Source organism: Calliphora vicina, chromosome 3, assembly GCF_958450345.1.
Source record: "Calliphora vicina chromosome 3, idCalVici1.1, whole genome shotgun sequence".
Lineage (NCBI taxonomy): Eukaryota > Metazoa > Arthropoda > Insecta > Diptera > Calliphoridae > Calliphora > Calliphora vicina.
Genome location: NC_088782.1, coordinates 68,574,191 through 68,596,425, shown reverse-complemented (window position 1 = coordinate 68,596,425; position 22,235 = coordinate 68,574,191). Strand labels below are relative to the sequence as shown.

Below are 22,235 nucleotides of genomic sequence, written 5' to 3'. Positions count from 1 at the left end.
GGGGCTAGGTGAAATAAAGGACCGATTTCAACCAGTTTCAATAGGCTTGGTCCTTGGGCCAAAAAAGTAATATGTACCAAATTTGATCAAAATATCTTCAAAATTGCGACCTGTACTCTGCGCAAAAGGTTTACATGGACAGCCAGCCAGCCGGCCAGCCAACCAGACGGACGGACGGACATCGTTTAATCGACTCAGAAAGTGATTCTAAGTCGATCGGTATACTTTAAGGTGGGTGTTAGACTAATATTTTTGGGCGTTACAAACATCTGCACAAACGCATAATACCCTCCCCACTATGGTGGTGTAGGGTATAAAAACGGCGCACAGTGGGGGAACTGAAAAAAAGTAGAAATAAATTTTTATTTTCTAAACGAATAGCTCGATTTTAATAAAATTTCCCATGGCTATAGAGGAAGTGTTAATTAGATTAAGTTTTGAATTTGGGCTTATAACACCAAGGGGAGCCGTGCCACAATGCCCCAAATTGCAGCTCGGTTATATCAAAAATTAAAAATTATGCCAAATTTTTGGCATCCGATTTGAAAGATTTTTATATATATGGAATCTACTAGACGAGATCTCTATATTATACTATTTATTAGTATATATTATCTCTTACAGTTTATGAGTTATTCGCATTTGAAAAGTAAAATTTTATTTTTTTACCTATCTTGGTCTGCTTTTTTGCTAATAACGGATCCAATTCTTTCTCGATATGCTTGAAATATCTTTTTTTGAATTAACAACAAATTTATTAATAATCGTAATAAAGTAATCTCAAAGTAAAGTCAAATGTTATATGCATTCAAACTTAAAAAAATAGTTTTTTCGCCATTTTTTTCGAAAAAAGTACATATGTACATTAATTTTAAATTATACAGAAAATAAGACAATCATATATAATGTATTTATATTTTTCTTAAAGATAACATCTCGGGAAATACTAAATTTAAAGTTTAGACAACATTTGCTCTAAGCGCATAGCCGCTTTCAAAAAACTAAGATCTGTTTTGTATATCCCAATATGTTCTTCAATATCGTGCAAAAGGATTTCATAGCCCCGTACTTGGTGACTTCAATAGATCTAAAAGCCAAAAAATCCCAATTTTGGGATTTTTGGGAATTGTGGGATTGTCATTAATAACTCACAAATATCTTTTTCACTTTTGGATTTGGATCAAAAAAGTGTAAAATTTCATTGAAAACGACTCATAATCAAAACTTTTATAGAATTTTAAAAATTTCAATTTTCCAAAAAAACATTTTTTTAATTTTCCTTTTTTATATCAAACCTCCATTTTTCCTTTTTTATATCAAACCTCTGGATCGATTCCTATTTTGTTTATAATCTAATGAGTTAGTATATCTATATTAGAGTGACAATCAGTTGTATGGAAAAAATTGTTTGTTAAAATTTTGAAGAATGCCGGGTGGAATATTGTGACACTAGGCCTAAAAGTTAAGTGCTGAAAATTTGAGCCAAATTGGGCAACGATTTCTGGACGCGCATCGATGTCAAATTTCAGATATATGCAAAATTTTACTATTTATATGGAATAAATAGGTGAAACTCGTTAAATTTCTGCATTGTTTTCTAGAAATGTATAGATTTATTTATATTAACGAATATTACATTAAAAAATTTTTTCGAAGTTAACCCTGGATTTCCTTTGGGTCAAAATGACCCATAAACTGTATTATCGCCAAAATTCGGAAAAAATGCAAATTTTTCAGATATTTTAAAAATTTTGCTACTAAATAAATAATTTTGCAATTGAATGCAAAATAATCGAAATGTGTACGTAATTATCGCTGTAATGAGATATAAATGACAAAATTTGGTTAAAAAATTTTAAAGTTATTACAAATTCGCCATACCATTAACATGTTTCAGGTCACTTGAACAAAAAATTTAGAGAAAAAAATTAACATATTTCGAGAAAAATTAAAATATAAGCTAATTTTTATTTAAAATATATCCGTATTTAGTTGTGTATATGTTTTTGTCTTCGTAGGATACCGTCAACCTAATCACAGGTATGGCCAAAAAAAATATTTTTTTAACGGCTGTTTCAAATCTCCATTTTAAAATTTTTAAAAATTTTCTTAAACAAATTTCAGAATTTTTTTATCATCACATTGGAATTTATTGAGATCAAAATAGGGAATAAAAGTGTGAAAAAATTATGTCAATACCTCTTACAGTTTTTCCGTACCTGCGATTTCAATTTTCAAGAAAAACAAATTTTTTGCCCATATTTAGGCGAATGAGCCCAATTTCCTTACTGTTATAAATATTAAGTAAAACTTATTCATAATATTATAATACTGGTAATTTTAATTATGGTCTGAAAGTTTTACTAAAATCGGAAAACCATAACCATAAAATCGTGAAGGTCAAAAGTCAAATTTTTCAATATGTGGAATTTCTAATGAAAATATAGCGAAATGTTATATATTTTTGTTCCGATTTTAATAAAACTTGAGGAAAGTATAGCATAAAGTCCAGACTTTAAAATAACAGCACAAAAATAGAAATTAACCCTTAGCAGCACTTGGGGTCCAAATTACCCTCAACTTTTAAAATCACGAAAAACACAGCCATTTTGACCCCAAGTGCTCTTAAAGGATTAAATCCATTTTTGCACTGTTGTTATAAATGTTAGACCCCAATGTATATTTTGCACAAGTTTCATTAAAATCGGCCCAAAAATATATAACATTTCGCTATCTTTTCTTTAGAAATTCCAAATATTGAAAAATTTGACCTTTAACCTTCACGATTTAAGGTTATCGTTTTCCGATTTTAGTAAAACTTTTAGACCATATTTTAAATCACAAGGACTATAATACCATGAATAGGTTTTACTTAAAATTTATAACATTAAGGAAATTGGGCTCATTCGCCTAAATATGGACAAAAAATTAGTTTATCTTGAAAATCGCAAAATTTAAATCGCAGGTACGGAAAAACTGTAAGAGGTATTGACATAATTTTTTCATATTTTTATTCCCTAATTTGATCTCAATAAATCCCAATGTGATGATCAAAAAATTCTAAAATTTCTTTAACAAAATTTTTAAAAATTTGAAAATGGAGATACGAAACGGACGTTAAAAAAAATATTTTTTTTTTGGCCATACCTGATAATAGGTTAAAGATATCCTACGAAGACAAAAACTCGTACACAAGTAAATACGGATATATTTTAAATAAAAATTAGCTTTTATTTTAATTTTTCTCGAAATATGATAATTTTTTTCCTAAATTTTATGTTCAAGTGGCCTGAAACACGTTAATGGTCTGGCGAATTTGTAATAACTTTAACATTTTTTAATCAAATTTTGTCATTTATATCTCATTACAACGATAATTACGTACATATTTCGATTCTTTTGCATTCAATTGCAAAAGTATTTATTTAGTAGCAAAATTTTTTCAAAAACTGAAAAATTTGCATTTTTCTTTAATTTTGGCGATAATACAGTTTTTGGGTCATTTTGACCCAAAGGAGATACGGACATCTTTTTTTGAGTCCAGTCAAAAGCTCCCTAAAGTATGCTGTACAAATTAAGATATTTTATTTGCAAATAAATAAGAACTAATATTAGTAAATGCTATCGGGCGAAGCTGGGCGGTCAACTAGTTACATATAATTATAAAACAATTTACAAAGCTATATTGGGCTGTCCCGCATCTTATATACCCTCCACCTAAAGGTAAAAATCCAATATTTGTGGACTTTTCATAAAAATCTGTGAAATTCAAAAAGTTTTGATAATTTAATTTAACTTAATTTTTTGATTTTTTTTAACAAAAATGTGTTTTTTTTAATTATTTTGATTCTACCCCATTGAGCAATGTTGACCAAGTCTTGTGTTAAAACTTTTCAATGAATTTAAATGATTTCAATTATTTTCCATTTAAGAGTTTGTAAAATAAATTCTTTTTATGGCTTTCACAAATTAAATTTGTATAAATATTGCCAATTAAGATATTGTTGTACTTGGAAAAATATTTGCAACTAAAAATATATATAGTTTTTAGTTTTCATGTTATTTAACAACTATTGTTGTTGATAGCTTTACATACAACATTTGTTATGGATGTATGTATGTATTTATACATTTAATTCATTTCAACAATTTCCTTCCCATCGGGTTTTATTTTCTTCAACATTTTATTTCTGCTTTTTTAGTTTTTTAGACAAATAAATAAAATAAATAATTGAAAAAAGTAAACATTTTATATTTACTTTTCTAATTTGATTTTATTTTTCATTTTACAGGAAGACGAAAAGTTACAAATTCATCACAATTGAAGGTCACAAAAATGCTCTTAATTGTCTCAACGGTCTTTGTGTGTTTAAATTTACCAAGTTTTATTATGAGAATGATTACGTACTTGGAGGTAAGAACGAACATCTATCATATTTACTTTATATTAAGAATTCTTTTATAAATACTTAACTGTTTGCTTCTGCTGAAGGTAAATAACTAACAAAAAAAGAGCTCTTATAAACTTGTTATCGTTAACTATAATACAAAATACCATATCTAGAGTTTCACCTTTTTACAGGAGAAGCTTTAATTTTTTGTACTTTTTTAAAATGTGTTTTAATTTTTATTAAACATTAAAAAGTACCTTTTCAAAAGAAGTACCTTCTTGCTATTTACAACTTTTATTATAAAGTAATTTTCAATTGTTCCCAGTGATCTAAATACCAAATACTGAACACTTTAGCAAAATCGTGTTACACAGATGTTTTAAAATTCAAATTTTTGGTCAAAGACCAATTTTTTTTTTAAAAAAATTTGAAAAAAAAATTAAATTAAAAATAGCTTTTTTATTTCGGTTACTTTTCCAAACCACTGTGTTTGATTTATAATTTTTTTTTTGGAAATAATTCGGTATATCGTTAACTATTGGGGATATAGTTACGAATATATCGAGCCCTTGCGCCAAATTATCGTAAGCGACATTTTCTAAATTTTTTTTATTGCAAAAATTAAAATTTTATGGACCGACTGATGTTTTAGCGTTCTCAGAATATTAAAATGGTTAATAACTTAAAAATTATAGCGGGTAAGATTTTATCGTAAGTCAATGTTTAAATTTTACAGAAAACGAATTTTATCGTAAGCGACACACAGTGGTATCGAAAAAAAAGAGGGAAATAAATCTGTAACTTCCAAATGAAATGAAATATTGAATGAAATATCACACGCGCAAAGAAAAAGTGTTTTCGAGTTTAAGTTTTGAAACTTGAACAACACATTTATATGTCAATTAGAGAAAGAATTGTTTAAAAATAATGATTAAGTCCAAAGTTATAAGCATTCGAATTTAAAAAATTTTAAAAAGACGATTTTTCGCTAATTTTCTGGGAAAAAAGTACTTTTTTCTATTTAAGTTATCGCGAAAAATTTCTAAGAGGATGATAAGGAATATATATTTTCTGAAAGCTAAGTTTTCATAAAATATTTTAAAAGAAAAAAAATTACAAAAAATGTTGTTATCGAGGGGACCAGGTCCATTCAAAAAACACCTATTTTTTATGTAAAATTAAATTTTAGGGCAAAAATTCTAAAATCGCGTATTTGATATCAAAATATAGTAACCAATTTTAGGTGGCCTAATATGGTTCTAATTATTTTGTAAAGGGTTCCGATAACCCCGACCCTGGTATGGATATTATAGCCAAAAAACTAAAAATTCCCATTTTTGGATTTTTTCAACACTTTTTTAGGGAATTGCGGGATTGCTGATAATAAATTTCAAAATTCGTTTATATTTTTCCATTTTAAATAGAAAATTTTACATAACTGTGAAATTTCATTAAAAACTATTCATAAATAAAAATTTAATTTCAATTCGAAAAATTTGTATCTATGCAAAAATTCAATAAAAAACATTTTTTGTCATATTTTTCAATAAAGTATTCCATGAATTTTTAATTGTCAATAGTTATAAATATTTTTGAAAAATAAACAAATAGCTTGAACGAAATTATATTATATCTCATCATAACATTTTTAATTGTATGTTTAAATTTCAAAGTAATCAAAAAAACCTTCTCCTGTAAAATTTGTGTTTTTTCGCTTTCGATAATTTGGCGCTAAGGGATCGATATGAGGAGCCGCAGAACAAAAGGTACTTTTACGAATTTTTTTACAAATTGATTTTTTGGTATTTTTATAATATTTGGGTTGAAATCTTCTAGAAAAAATAAATTTTCCAAAATTTTTAAATTTTCAAAAAGTACCTTTTGTTCTGCGGCTCCTTATGGGCAATTCCATATCATCGTACGTGACATTTGTACGCCTATAGAGTGGAATAAATTTTGCATAAATAAGAGTATCTGAAAATATTTGAAAATAATAAAAAGCACTTTCGAAACATTGTTGTCCAAAATATCGAGCGAAATAAGGGTATATCGTACGTGGCATAAAACGGAAGTCATTTTGAAGTACATGTAGAAATATGCGAAAATTTTTAATTTTTTAATTTCTTACACTAAAAGAAATATTTTTCCTTTACAATCCGTCATATTTAAATAATCATTGAATGATTTTATAATAAATAAAATTTAATATCGTACGTTACATACCGTTCGTGACAGATTTTTCTCTTATAATAAAACAATATATATTTTATAAATATATGTATACAAAAACTAAAAATATGAATGGAAAATATACATTCGGTTTCGATAAACAATTTGAAAATAGCAAAAAAAACAATCAGATTCAAATTCATTTCATACCACATGCTAATTCGGAACTTAGTTTAAACCGCAATTTTAGCCTAAAACATGCCAATTAAATTAAAAAACAAGTAAGAAAATATAGTCGGTCCATCCCGACCATATAATACACTACACTAAGTTAAAGAGCAAAAACATTTTTCTTTTAAAATTTCAATAATTTCTATTTTTGAGTGATTTTCAGAAGTGGGCCTAATTGGGCTATGCCCAATTATGGACCGATCACCATGAAATAAGGTCGTTAGATTTATGTCTATATGAAAGTTTACTATGTTGAATTTTGTGAGTATACCAAGATTTTTAAGCGATTTATGCACGTTAAAGTGATTTTCGGAAGCGGGTCTATATGGGAGCTATGACTAATTAAGGACCGATCGTAGCAAAATTTGGTGACATGAATTTTGTATATATGAAACTTATTTGGAGCGAAATTTGTATAGATACATATATAAATTAAACATTTATGACCAATAAAATCCAATTTCGGAAGGACATTTGTATGGGGGCTATGTGCAATAATGCAGCGATTTCAGCCAGTTTCAATAGGCTTGGTCCTTGGGCCGAAAAATAATATGTACCAAATTTGATTGAAATATCTTCAAAATTGCGACCTGTACTCTGCGCACAAGATTTAGATGGACAGCCAGCCAACCAGACGGACGGACGGACATCGTTTAATCGACTCAAAAAGTGATTCTGAGTCGATCGGTATAATTTGAGGTGGGTGTTAGACTAATATTTTTGGGCGTTACAAACATCTGCACAAACGCATAATACCCTCCCCACTATGCACATAGGTCTGGCGACCCACTTTTTTTGGCCAAAACTAAAATATTCACTTATATACATAAATTCATACAAATGATACAATTAATAACAAAAAACATACATTTTATTAAGTTTTTAATAATTTAACTTTTTTCTATTTTTTTCACTTCCAATCTGCCAAACTCTGAGTAAATCACAATTTTTGAAGTAAAAGTATCCTGAAACAAAAATTGATTTCTTAAAAATAAGCAAAAACTAGCAGAAAGTTATAGATGATTCCTAAGCACAAAATATCACTGTAATTTTGTGCGTTTTTGGTTGGTTGAAATCGGTTGAAGTTATGTATGTTATATACATTATATAATTATGAGTAAATTATAATTTTTGAAGCAAAAGTTTCCTGAAACAAAAATTGATTTCTTCAAAATAAGCAAAAACTAGCAGAAAGTTATTGATGATTCGTAAGCACAAAATATCACTATAGTTTTGTGCGTTTTTGGTTGGTTGAAATCGGTTGAAATTATATAAGTTATATACTATTTTTTTTTTATAAAAAGTTAAAATCACTGATTTTTAGGTTATGAAAGTTTTTTATGTAATTTCTTATTACCATAATTTTTATTGAATATTTCACTATTAAAAATTTAACAACTTTCCATCGTCATTAATATCCATAACTAACTGACTTAAAAAGTTTATTTATTTTCGTGTAATATGTGACTCAAAGAAAACAAAAAATTACACCACGTGTTTCAGTTTACCACTGCACTTAAAACATTGAACTTTCTCCCTTCATAGAATAACGGTTAATTGAAGTTTGTAAAAACAAAATATTTTTTTTTTGTTTATCTGAAGTGTTTGCTACTACATCCTAACAACAAATATAGGAAAAAATGTTTTGAGTTTTGGCCAAAAAATGTGGTTCGCCAGACCTATGTGCTATGGTGGTGTAGGGTATAATAAATATAGTCAGTTTAAACTATTATTATGCCAATAAAATGTTGTAATAAGCTCTAAATACTTACGCGTAGTAATATTTTAGTGTTTTCTCCTATTCAAATAATCTTGAAAAAAAGTTTCAAGGGTTTTGGTTTTCGGCCGTGGTAGTCATTCTCGTGGAATTGCCCATATGTATATGAAAAAACGTACAAATTTTGCAAAGGGGACATGGTTTGTGGTACTTCTGAGGAGTAAATCAATGCTTTTTATACACACAAAAAAATAATCGAGGCTATATTACTAAGCTTAATTAGTTAATTTCTTTTTATATGAAAACTAAAAACTAAGTTCTATTATCTATGCTAATAGGTAATTCAAACAATACACTTTACCTAAAAACTATGTTAATATAACTATTGGAATTAGTTATTTGATGTTTGGTACCTTTTTCGATGTTGTTTTTGTTTATTTTATTGTCAATTGAAAATATTTTTGGTGCAAAGGGTATGTATGAAATTATCTAAAATGTTAGTTATATTAACTAAGAAACTTTGTAAATGCCATTCTACGCTTGCGCTTAGTTAAATTTATACTATATTCTTAGGAAATATAACCTATGGATTTTTTTGTGTGTATAAGTATTTGATATTTTTGAAAACCTTAGGAGTTCAAGTCCTAATCATTTCATAAATTTTTGGAATACCATTTACCATTTAAAATGGTGATTTTCCTGAAGAAAAATATAAAATTTGAATTAATGTAAAATTTTAACGGTTAAAGATATCATAACAAAATTTGGAAATAATATAAACTCAAATGTTCTTAAATAAATTTTTACTCAAATCTAATTTTTTTTTTAAGAATTGACCAAGTTTGGATATGTCTGCGGTTTATTGTGTTCGCTGAAGTGAACCAAAATTTACATCACATGCTTTTGCACTAAATACTCTTTCTGGATCATATAAAAATTGTATATAACCCCGAAGAAAATTTCGTTCTACAAAAGAAAAAATATAAGGGAAAAAAATATTTGGGAAAAAATTTAAAAAATACGTAACTTTTTACAACAAGTTTTCTTTATTTTATTTGGAATTTTATCGTCAATATAGGTGATATTTAATAAAAAAATTCGACCCTCCGTAGGCTCGCCACATCTAAAAAACTAGAAAAAGATCGGGCAAAATTAAAAAAAAAAACCTAAATACCTCGTCAACTAATAGAGATAACCTACATATGTAAGGGTATTTTTCATTTTTCCTTGAGTAGGGCTCTAAAAAATCAATTCTTCACCTTTTTTTTAAATCCTCTTCAAATGAAATAGATTTTATCTCAGATGAGGAGCTTGAACAAAATGGAAATATTTCGATTGCTAAAAGATAAGGTACTGTTTTTACCAGTATGTACATTAGGCTGGGTCGATTTGTATGGACGGTCAAAAACTAAAAAAACCTATAGCAGAAACGCAATCTACGGAAAATTCTAAGAAAGTTTACTCAAGAATCCATAGGTCTAAAATCAAATCCTATCTTGCATATTTCGTATTTTATCCAATAAAAAAAATACGGAAATATCATTGGATAAAAGATGAAATTCGCAAGATAGGATTTGATTTTAGACCTATTGTTTCTTGGGGAAAATTTATTAGAATTTTCTGCTATACGATTTTTCGTGAAAAAATCGACCCACCCTAATGTATTTATTGTTATTTCTTCTTATATAATATACTCATGCAAGTATTTTATGCTTTTTAGTGTCTAATATAAATTAATTGCTAAATAAAAAATTTTCTTTCTTATAATTTTCGGGATTTTAGATTTTTTACCAAATCTCGAACCCCGGGATTTTCAAAAATCAGTCCCGATTAGCATTTCTAACAGTGACACAGATGATTAAATATATGAAATTTCAAAAAAAAATTAAAAACTTTTTCTCGATTTTAATAAATTTTAAATGAGGATTAAAATTGACAATTTTATCAGATTTTCCTATTTTGGGTTAGCGTGTGGGGGTACCCATTTGATATTATCGAGTTTCGAGGAAATTTAGTTGTTGGTAATTTTTTTTTTTTAAATTACGTCTTAAAAAACATTTCGAAACACATTTTATAATACTTAATTTTAGCTTGTTTCTTCGGGTTGCTATTTTACGAATTTGTAGTTTAAAATTTCTACCATATATAAAAGGGTTAAGAAACCTTTCATAGAGACGAGACACTCTGATTTGTCAAACAAAAATACAACAAATCATATGTCTGATACAACAACGAAATACATTGAGTTACATGTGTTTTATTGTTGCAAGAGATAGGTTTTTGACAACAGACTTAGTTTTTGACAATTATGTCTCGTGTCTATATTACACTATGAAACCAAGGTTTTTTTGGGGTTGGCATTAAAAATAACTATGATAAAAATGTTTGTTTTGTATACATTTTTTTGAAATCGAATATTTTTGACTAAATTTTCTGACCAAACAAACGAAATAGCAAAGTAACACTGAATTCGATGAACAATAAACACTCTGTACCTTTTTTATTGAATGCGTGAAAGTTTTTTAAAATACAGATTTTTAAAATATTTTCAAATTAATATATTTATCTAACCAGAGCACCCTGACGCCAAAGTTATGCAACGGAACAAGATTGACCATCAAAAAATGTTCAACAAATTTAATTGAGGCAACAATCATTGGTGGCAGATTCAAAGGCGAAAACGTACTGATTTCACGAATACCGATGATCAAGCAGCTCCAGTTCCCGTTGCGTCTTGCCATTGTTATAGCCATTAAGAAAGCACAAGGCCTATCGTTGACTATTGCTGGCTTACATTTGGAAAATTCATGTTTTTCACACGGTCAATTGTATTTGGCTTGCTCCCGAGTTGGCACAACAAATAATTTATATATTTTTACACAAAATTAAAAAACAAGAAACATTGTTGTCCAATATGAGTTAAATACATTCGTTTCTTTTTTAAGGGCATATCATGGCGGTTTCGAAGTGCTTTAGTTTTGTTCACACTGTATATTCAAATCGAGATCGAGATGCAATATAAAACAGATGTTTTCTAAGGCCCACCAACACGGACCGGGTTCAGCTAGTAAAAAATGAAGCATAAACTTATGAAAGTCAATGCTCTATAATATAGAGTCTATACGCTGAAGTAATTAACCCTGTGTTGTATGATTTTTCTCGATATTAAATATCACTCATACGTACCCCATGACGAACAGTGGGAGAAAACCATAATTTAGTGAAACTAAATTCGTATCTTCTAAACGCTTGGCCAAATTAATTTCATTTATATGGAAATATTGCAGGCAAGGAGGTAAGCTAATAAAGTAATGCAAAATGGGTACTGCTACTTCAGTATAATGAGCGGGAGAGGCTGCTAAACTACACTACCTCGGAAGAAATTCTATACTATTTTCAATTGTAAGAAATTATTTTAATATATCTTTCAAAAAATTTAAATTATATAAGTAATTTTATTTATAACAAGTAACTATTTAAATCTATAGATTTTGGACATTTACCCTATTGCCGGCATAGGTCGAAATATTCATATAAAATTAAACTTTTTTTAGTTTTATTAATAAGTTTATTTTTAAAAACGAATAACAATTATTAGTTATGAAATGATTTTATTTCATTATTATACATAATTTAGTTATAATTAAACAATGAAATAAACAGTAATTAAGTTAACTAACACTTGTTAGAACTTTGTGAATTTTTATTATGAGATTTTTAACATTTATTTAAATTAGTCGACTTCAGAGTCTGATGAATCACTAGGAAGTAATGGATCCAACAAAAGTTGCCTAACATCTTTCGATAACGATTCCACTTTTTTATAGCTTGCAGATGAAACTAGAGATGCTAATCGGGACTGATTTTTGAAAATCCCGGGGTTCGGGATTTGGTAAAGATTTTCGGGAAATCTAAAATCCCTAAAATTATAAGAAAGAAAAACATAATTATGTCTTTACAATTGAAAGAAAATTTTTTTATTTAGCAATTAATTTTTATTAGACACCAAAAAGCTTAAAATACTTACATTATATAAGAACAAATAACAATAACGATAGGTCTAAAATCAAATCCTATTTTGCGCATTTCGTCTTTTATCCAATGATATTTTAGTATTTTTTTATTGGATAAAAGGCGAAATACGCAAATGTTATATTTTTAATCTAAATAAAGCACTACCATATTTAAAAGGACTCATAATTTTAAGGCAAATTTGGTATATGGGCATTTGTTTTTAGCAACTTGTAAGTAGTTAGAATTACATAGATTTCATTTATATATAATGTAATTACCAATTACACTTCTTATATACAATCTTAAAAAAATAAGGAACAAATTTAGTACGAGATTTTACATCGTCCCAGCGAAAATAATTTCTTAAAACAATTATATAAATTCACCTCGCACTTTTTCGCAGCTGAATTTTTCACCATATGTAGCCTATAATATAGCCTTGATATTGGTAAAAAAAATAGGACTGCATCTTACAGCATTAGTAACTGGCAACCTTCCGAAAATTCAAGAAGTAAAAAAAATAAAATTCTATAAGAATATGGCCACTGTTATCACAAATAGCGGAAAATATATTTTTATTTTTCTGATTTACCAAGCCTCATATTCCATCTACATAAAAAAGTAAAAATACAACTTAAAGAAAACCTTGTACTAGCCAGCTTAATAACAACTTTGAAACCAATTCTTCATAAAAAAAATTTCTGAAATATTTTTTACATTTAAATAGTTGTCAATACCAAACCATTGAAGTTATTAATAAATGTTAAATATTTTTAAGTACAGCAACAACTATAGATTGAAACTACATAACAATAAATCAAATATGCGAAAGTTTTTTTTTATTTTGCGCCACTAAATTGTTGATTTCTCCCACAGTGTGACGTCAAGTAAAATTTTCATAACAAACGAACAAACGAATTAAAAAAATGTTTGATTAATCAGAAATCAGTAGGCATTTTAACGGTAATATAATTAAACACTAATACAATATTTGAATTTCTATTGGGCGTATAACTTAAATATTTGGGATTTTTTAACATTTTTAGCGTTCATTTATGGTCGGTCTTGAACTTTTTTAGTTGTTTTTAATAGATGCGTGCAAAATACTTAAAATAGATGGATGTTAGATTTTACAACATTAAAGTTTTTAAAGTATTTTTTTTCTAGAAATCCGTTACTCATCAAAACAGAATATATCATATAAAATCGCAGTATAACAAAGGATATCTCAAAAAGATATGTATCTTCCATTTTCCAAAGATGTCCGTTAAATAAGAGCCCTTGCACGTTTAAAAACTCAGAAAGGGGCCATGGAGGCTCCTGCATATAATTGAAATTTAGGGATACATTTGAAAACTGTATGTACATTCTACACGCAGAGAAAAAATATAGTTGTGTATGGTTACTGTAACCATTTCAATATTGTTAAAAGTTTTTTAACTATATTATAGTCACAGTAACCATTTACATGATTAACCATTATATGGTTAATTTACGATTCACATGATTGTATCAACCATATATGGTTACAGTAAACAAATATATGTTTGTGACAACCATTTATATGATGAAGGACTTATCATATTATGTTGCTCTCGGCTTAAGGCTTATCATAATCTGAGAACAACATATTATGATAAAATTATTCATCATAAATATGGATGCCACAAACATATATTTATTTACTGTAACCATATATATGGTTGATACAATCATGTGAATCATAAATTAACCATATTATGGTTACCACTATCATGTAAATTGTTACTGTGACTATAATATTGTTAAAAATCTTGTAACACTATTTAAATGGTTACAGTAACCATGCCCAATTATGTTTTTTCTCTGCGTGTAGTTTACACATATTTTAATAGCTAATTGTCCCATTTTTGTAAACTTAGTCTTATATTAATGCTTGAAATTTGTAATGTATTACTAAAAAAAAAACATTTCGTCAGAAAGAGAATAATTAGTTGATTATGGAAGAAGGATATCTCGAAATGCATGTTCTTCATTTTTGTATTTTGTCTTCATAAAATATAGTTGAGAAAAACATGTCAACAATTGGAAATGGGATTCTAAGCAGGCACAGTGGAAATAGTACAATATTTTTGAAAGACTGAGTTTTAAAAGTGGCATATTTTTGAATCTAATTGAGATATTGACTTGATATTTTTTTTGTAAGACCAAAAATTAACTTATATAAATAAAAAAATAGTTCGGAATAAATGTGGCTCAAATTGTTCCTAATATTTGCAATCCTATTAAAATTTTGATATAAATTTTAGTTTTAGAAACTCAACTTTTTCAAACTTTTTTTAAATTTGTCTCTCTAAATAAAAAAGTGTAAAAAAAAACTTGTAAAACGGTCAAAGGGAATTAAACAATTCCTAAAAATTTAAGTGGAAATCCCAAAAATTGTATTTTTTACATATCCATCGGGGCTGGGATCCAAAGCTGTTTTCCGTTTTCTGATGTCAGCTTTAGGATTTAAGAACAAAGTTGATATTTTGATAAAAAATAGGTCAAAGTCTGAAGGGCGTAGGGGCAATTACCGAATCATAATTATTTTTCGAACAACTAAATAATGATAAATTGGTAAACATAGTATTATTATGTACAACCATTAAATGTTAAGTTTCTATACGCGTAGTCATAATATGTTTAAGATGTAAACAAAATATGTTTACGTTTAGTAGCGTATTTTTCCACCATTTGTGAGTGTTGGTGTTTGTCTAAGCTTTGTTATTTTTACAAGTGTCTGTAATTCTCATTCGCTGTATAGTTTTATTTGTATATTATCTTTATCATTCCTAGAGCGGATAACAATAAATGTCAATAATATTTTAATTAAAATTAAAACCAATTAAAATAAAATTTTGTATTTCTAAAAATAAATTTTAATAATAATATGCTTATGATTTCATTGGATCATAATATGATTTAATTGGGCCATATTACGATTGAATTATATCATAATATGAATATTTGACAACATATTATGATTGATTTGTATCATAATATGATAATTTCAGAACATATTCTGATGTTTTATGATACTAATAATAACCATAATCTATCTTCTTCTTCTATAAAATAAAAATCAATTGTCGTTGGTTGCATCAGTTCAGAACGGCCGCCACTGTGGGAGAAATCAACAATTTAGTGGCGCAAAATAAAAAAAAAAACTTTCGCATATTTGATTTATTGTTATGTAGTTTCAATCTATAGTTGTTGCTGTACTTAAAAATATTTAACATTTATTAATAACTTCAGTGGTTTGGTATTGACAACTATTTAAATGTAAAAAATATTTCAGAAATTTTTTTTATGAAGAATTGGTTTCAAAGTTGTTATTAAGCTGGCTAGTACAAGGTTTTCTTTAAGTTGTATTTTTACTTTTTTTATGTAGATGGAATATGAGGCTTGGTAAATCAGAAAAATAAAAATATATTTTCCGCTATTTGTGATAACCAATGGCCATATTCTTATAGAATTTTTTTTTTTATTTTTTGAATTTTCGGAAGGTTGCCAGTTACTAATGCTGTAAGATGCAGTCCTAATTTGTTTACCAATATCAAGGCCATATTACAGACTACATATGGTAAAAAATTTAGCTGCGAAGAAGTGCGAGGTGAATTTATATAATTTTTTTAAGAAATTTTTATCGTTGGGACGATGTAAAATCTCGTACTAAAATTGCGCAAAATAGGATTTGATTTTAGACCTATCGTTTCTTGGTTTTTTTTTCGTCAAAAAAATCGACCCACCGTAATGTACATACTTTATTGTTATTTGTTCTTATATAATGTACTCATGCAAGTATTTTAAGCTTTTTGGTGTCTAATAAAAATTAATTGCTAAATAAAAAATTTTCTTTCAATTGTAAAGACATAATTATGTACGTTTCTTTCTTATAATTTTCGGGATTTTAGATTTCCCGAAAATCCCGGGTCGGGATTTCAGGATTCTTTACCAAATCCCGAACCCCGGGATTTTCAAAAATCAGTCCCGATTAGCATCTCTAGTTTCATCTGCAAGCTATAAAAAAGTGGATTCGTTATCGAAAGATGTTAGGCAACTTTTGTTGGATCCATTACTTCCTAGTGATTCATCAGACTCTGAAGTCGACTAATTTAAATAAATTTTAAAAATCTCGTAATAAAAATTCACAAAATTGTAACAAGTGTTAGTTAGCTTAATTATTCTTTATTTCATTGTTTAATTATAACTAAATTATTTATAATAATTAAATAAAATCATTTCATAACTAATAATAATATGCCGGCAATAGGGCAAATGTCCAAAATCTATAGATTTAAATAGTTACTCGCTATAAATAAAATTACTTATATAATTTAAATTTTTTGAAAGATATATTAAAATAATTTCTTACAATTGAAAAAAGTATAGAATTTCTTCCGAGGTAGTGTAGTTTAGCAGCCTCTCCCGCTAATTCTACTGTAGTAGCAGTACCCATTTTGCATTACTTTATTAGCTTACCTCCTTGCCTGCAATATTTCCATATAAATGAAATTAATTTGGCCAAGCGTTTAGAAGATACGAATTTAGTTCCACTAAATTAGGGTTTTCTCCCACTGTGGGCCGGACCAATTTAGACAATTTTTTTTTTAAAATGTTGGTCATAGTCCAACTTAGCTTTTTACGAAATGAAAAATTTACCACGCCCACTTTTACGACCACTTTTTTCAATTTATCTAAAATCGGAAAACGGATACATCGATTTGGCTAATTTTTTGTTTAAATGTTCGTACACCCAGAGAAAAAATGAACACATCCGTGTCCGATTTGACACCATTCGGTGTCAATAGTGTATCAACCCCGTATGTGCACAAATTGTACACGAACGGTGTCAATTTGACAACGAAAATATGACACCATTCCGTTGCGGAATTGACACCATCCGTTGTCGATTTGACACCGTTCGTGTACGATTTTATAACAGACCGTTGACAATTTGTCACCGTTCGTGTACGATTTGACACCAGACCGTTGTCAATTTGACACCATAAGTTGTCGACTTGATACCGTTCGTGTACGATTTGACACCTGAAAATGTTTCCTTTCTATTTTTTTTGGTAATTAATATAAATAACAATTTCTTTATTTTTTACATTTTTTTAATACAATACTTATAAATACTTAAATATAAAAACTATAAGTTTCCATTTGGCGTTGTATGTCGTCACTGGATTCGGTGGTCTTCTCTGTCTGGATCTTCACTGACTGCACTGCCTGTATCTTCATCTGCATCAACACAAATTCACAATCAAACATAATTACACTTTCTTTTATATTTTGTTTTTTTAACCATTTATTTGCATCACTATTACCCTTTATTATTTATTAAAATATTTTAAATTGTTTAATGTAAATAAAATTAAAACACACTTATAAAAAGCAACTCACGTTGAAATGCGTCGCAAATAATTTAACAACATTGCGTTGTCGATTCGTACCCGTTTGTTTACAAATTGTAAACGTACGGTGTCGAAAAAAGTGACACTGTATGGTGTCAAAATGACACCAACCGTTGTCGATTTTGCAACGTCGTTTTTCCCTCAGTGTAGTTATCCAATTTAAGTTTTTACTGAAGGAAAAACTGACCACGCCCACATTTACACCCACTTTTTTTTCGATTTATCTAAAATCGGAAAACGTCTATTTGGCTAATTTGTTTTTAAATGTTCGCAGTAAATTCGTAAGAAAAATTTACCACGCCCACTTATTTTCGATATATCTAAAATCGCAGAACGCCTGGACCGATTTGGCTATTTATTTTTAAATGTTCGCAATAGTCCACAAAAGTTTTTTACGCTCACTAATACGCCCACTTCTCCAATGCTGTAAATATGTGAACAAAGGTGGTGACATGGCATCTGGAAAATGGTTGATCGACCGCCATCTACAACATTGACCACAACGCTGCTATACTCCGAAATGCCAAGATATAATACTTGGAATCAATCGTCAAAGAAATTTCAACGGCGGAAACAAGGAATTGCAGTTTTATTTTTCCCCTATTTGTTTTCCAACAAAACACATTATGTCCATCCGAGAAACGATGAGTGTTTCTATTTGCGTTGGCCAAAAATCGATTTTTTATATAAAAACTCACAATATCTAAAATCGCTAATAACTTAGCCAATAAGCGTTTAATAAAGAAAAGCAGCTCGATCTGTGATCACTCATATTTCTAAACAAAAATCGATTTTTTATATAAAAACTCAAAATATGTACATTGATTTATATATTTTGCTTGGACAGGACAACGTCTGTCGGTTCAGCTAGTACATTCATAAATCTTATCATAATATATTGCTCTTAGATTATGGTTTTAGATTCATAATTGATATTGCTCTGAAATTATTTGTGTATTAATGGTAATTTAGTTGTCAACAAAAGCACGCCCTACATTTTTTTAAAAAAATCGAACCAAGATATTAAAATGTAATGAAACTGAAAATGCGCCCATATTAAATATTAAACATACTTGAACTAACAAATTAGTTTTTTTACCACTTTCATTAGAAGTTTCTGTATTTTTCATTTAATGAATAAATACCACACACAGTTTTTATAATGACACCGCATACAACGTAATATTAAACAAAATTATTTTTCATTATTCTACTATTATTAACTAAAACTTTGTACGTTATTAAATTCTTTCTTTGTACGTGTTTAAATGTTATTAAAGTTGCGGGAAAAAAACTACACAATTTGAGAAAAGTGTAATTATTTATGTTTCATATGGCGGTAAATATTAAAACATTTTTTAATTTACTCACAGGAAAAATAACTCATTAAAGTTATCAAAATCTCAGAAAAGTATAAATTGTGTAATAGCTTAAAATAAACCCAACATTAACAAAAAAAATAAATAAAAATTGTTCTCTATTGTTTTCAAATGAATTTCAGTTGAAATTAAAATTGCTGAAAAATCTATCAAATTTCCTCATAAGCCTAAATAGTGAAATGAGATGAAATTATTTATTGATAGCTTATTTAATTTTTTAATTGTTCCTAATCAATAATTCAAAGAACAATAAGTATTGTAGCGAAAACGATATCATTTTATGCGGCGATTACAATGTACATACATAGTACATACAACGTGTAGTTTATTATTGAAATTATTCAATGATATTGTTTTAATATTGTTTGGTTTATTGGATCAGTACACATTTGTTAAAACTGATATGTACCCAGTAAGGATTCTATGTTATTGAAGTTAATTCAAACAAGCCAGAGTTCTATAATTGGATGCTTCAGTTGCCAAATCGTTTAACTCAATTTTCGGAATTTTGTTAAATATATGAGAGAATCGCTGAAACTTAATTCACATGGTTTGTATATATTGTTACGAATTTGCATTAGCGATTTGAATTTAACGGTCTGTAATGACTGCCTGCAACATTCATCATGTTTATAAACTTGTCCATCAGTAGAATCTTCTACACTAAATGTTTAAGCTGCTATTATTAACATTAAAAGCTCTAGAATTCGAATATACTAGTTTTATCCGTTAACATCATTGTAGAAATATAATCTTCAAGAAGCATCTAGATGGTAATATATGGTATATAAATTGGCCGTGAGAACACCAACGAGTCAGCCTAATTTGAAGCATCGTTAAGTAAAGACAAATTAACTCCGTTAAAGTATAAGTTTGTGAATTATAAATGTGTTTGTGTGCATTTAAACACAGAGTGACTACCCTGAAGGAAACCTGGGGACAAGTGTCTCCAAGTCACCAGTTTTGTCGACTATTTTGGTGACTTTTTAGCGACATTATCAAAGAAGCGTCAACGAATACGACTCTTCCATCTATAATGAATTCATACCATTTCGTTTTTTAATTTATTTAATATTACATCAAAAGTTAACAAAATATGCAGTTTCATTATTTACATCTACTTCAGAAAAGTACCAAAAGTGTAGATTAGAATTACTAAAATGTGAATAAGTATCTAGTCAATAGTAATATCGTCAGTAGTAGACTTCCAATGACGCACATGTTAAATGTCTATGGTAAATAGCATTGTCTGGGGTAAAATAAGTCACTAGTACTGGTGGCTGTGTCAATAGTAAGTCAGTATAGTTTCACTATTGACACTTCCTGCAGGGTATTTACTCTGTTGTTGTGTAAATTTGAATAAATAAAGAGTTGTTACTAATTTGAAACTGCTAAACTGTTTTTATTTGCAATCAAAAGTATCCGCTTTATTTAAAGGAAATAAACCACCGTTTTTAAAAGGTAAAAACGTAACAATATTTTCTTTTGAAATGAAAAAAAAAATCATTGACACATATCGGAGCGCAAATTTTGACAACATCATTTAAAAGATTTTCTAATTTGTTACACTTTTAGGTATATCTCGTGGATGTCAGGTCACCAAGAATTGCCGTGAATTTCTAAAAAATGTATGTTTCATCCATTTAGACTTTTTTGGATTTGGCTATCATATTGCGTAAACACAATTTCTTTATAATTGACATCTCCGAGTCGTTTGGGCATTAAAACAGAGATAAATGCTGTTGTACTGGAAGTAAATAAAATAAACGTCTGTTTCATATTATAATTAAAAAATCCTGCAGGCATTAAATTTTTTTAAGAACATAAAATTTCATAAACCAAAATATACACCCAGAGAAAAAACAACTTAAAATCAATAAAAACCATATTGAATCAATAAGAAACATTGACGAAAGTCTAGTAATGTTGAAATTTTTTATTTCAATATGGAAAATTGTTAATTTAAAGTTGAAAATTATTGATTTATTGTATTTCAACATAATTTTTCTATTGAAATCTATTATAATGAACATTATTGATTTAATATGACGCGTTCTTATGTTTAAGTTGCAAGTTTTCCCTCAGTGTACTTTTATAACATAAACAAATATCCTTAAATATTTAATGAACCGATCGACAGAATATTTTAAATCGCATTTGTTAAGCGGTTTTTATAATTAAGAACTTTTTTGATGTTTGGTCAAAAAATAAAAAAATGTTATAACTTCTTGCACTTGCTTTGCTGTTTTTACTTTTTGACAATATTTATTTATTATCGTAGCAATTTCACTCTGCATAGTGGGGCAATGAAAAAAATTGGAAATATATTTAAACACTAAGGGGGCGAAGGCCCCGAATTGCGGTATCTCGTTTAAAAATTATATTCAATTTTTAAACGAGATCCGATTTGAACAGTTTTTATATTTGTAGAATCTACAAGAAAAGTAGAAAAACATATATTATCTCCTTTTGGATTTGGATCAAAAGTTTCTTTATAGGTGTAAAACGATTAATAAACAAAACTTTTGTTGCATTTTAAAAATAAAAATTTTCCAAAAAAAAATCAGCTAACATTTTTGATTCCCATATTTTTGAAAAAAGTATTCTAGCAATTTTTTAATTCTAAAAAATTTTGTACATTTTTGAAAAGAGGACATAATTTCCTACACTTTGATATATGGGCAATTCCATATCATCGTACGTGACATTTGTATGCCTATAGAGTGGAATAGATTTAGCAAAAATAAGAGTATCTGAAAAATAATTTGGTCTTTATGTTCCATTCAGAGGGTACTATATTTTAAAATAATAAAAAGTTCTTTCAAAATATTGTTGTCCAAAATATTGAGCGAAATAAGGGTATATCGTGCGTGACATAAAACGGAAGTCATTT

At 28.1% G+C, this 22,235-nt stretch overlaps 1 protein-coding gene across 1 annotated transcript in view; it reads left to right on the top strand.

The window, feature by feature from the left end:
* LOC135955514 (5-hydroxytryptamine receptor 1-like) overlaps positions 1-22,235 on the top strand; it is a 64,528-nt gene that overhangs the window by 25,232 nt on the left and 17,061 nt on the right. Inside the window, exon 4 of the mRNA XM_065505864.1 lies at positions 4,293-4,414. Within this exon, the coding sequence (XP_065361936.1) occupies positions 4,293-4,414 (122 nt within the window). The remainder of the gene's footprint in view (positions 1-4,292; positions 4,415-22,235) is intronic.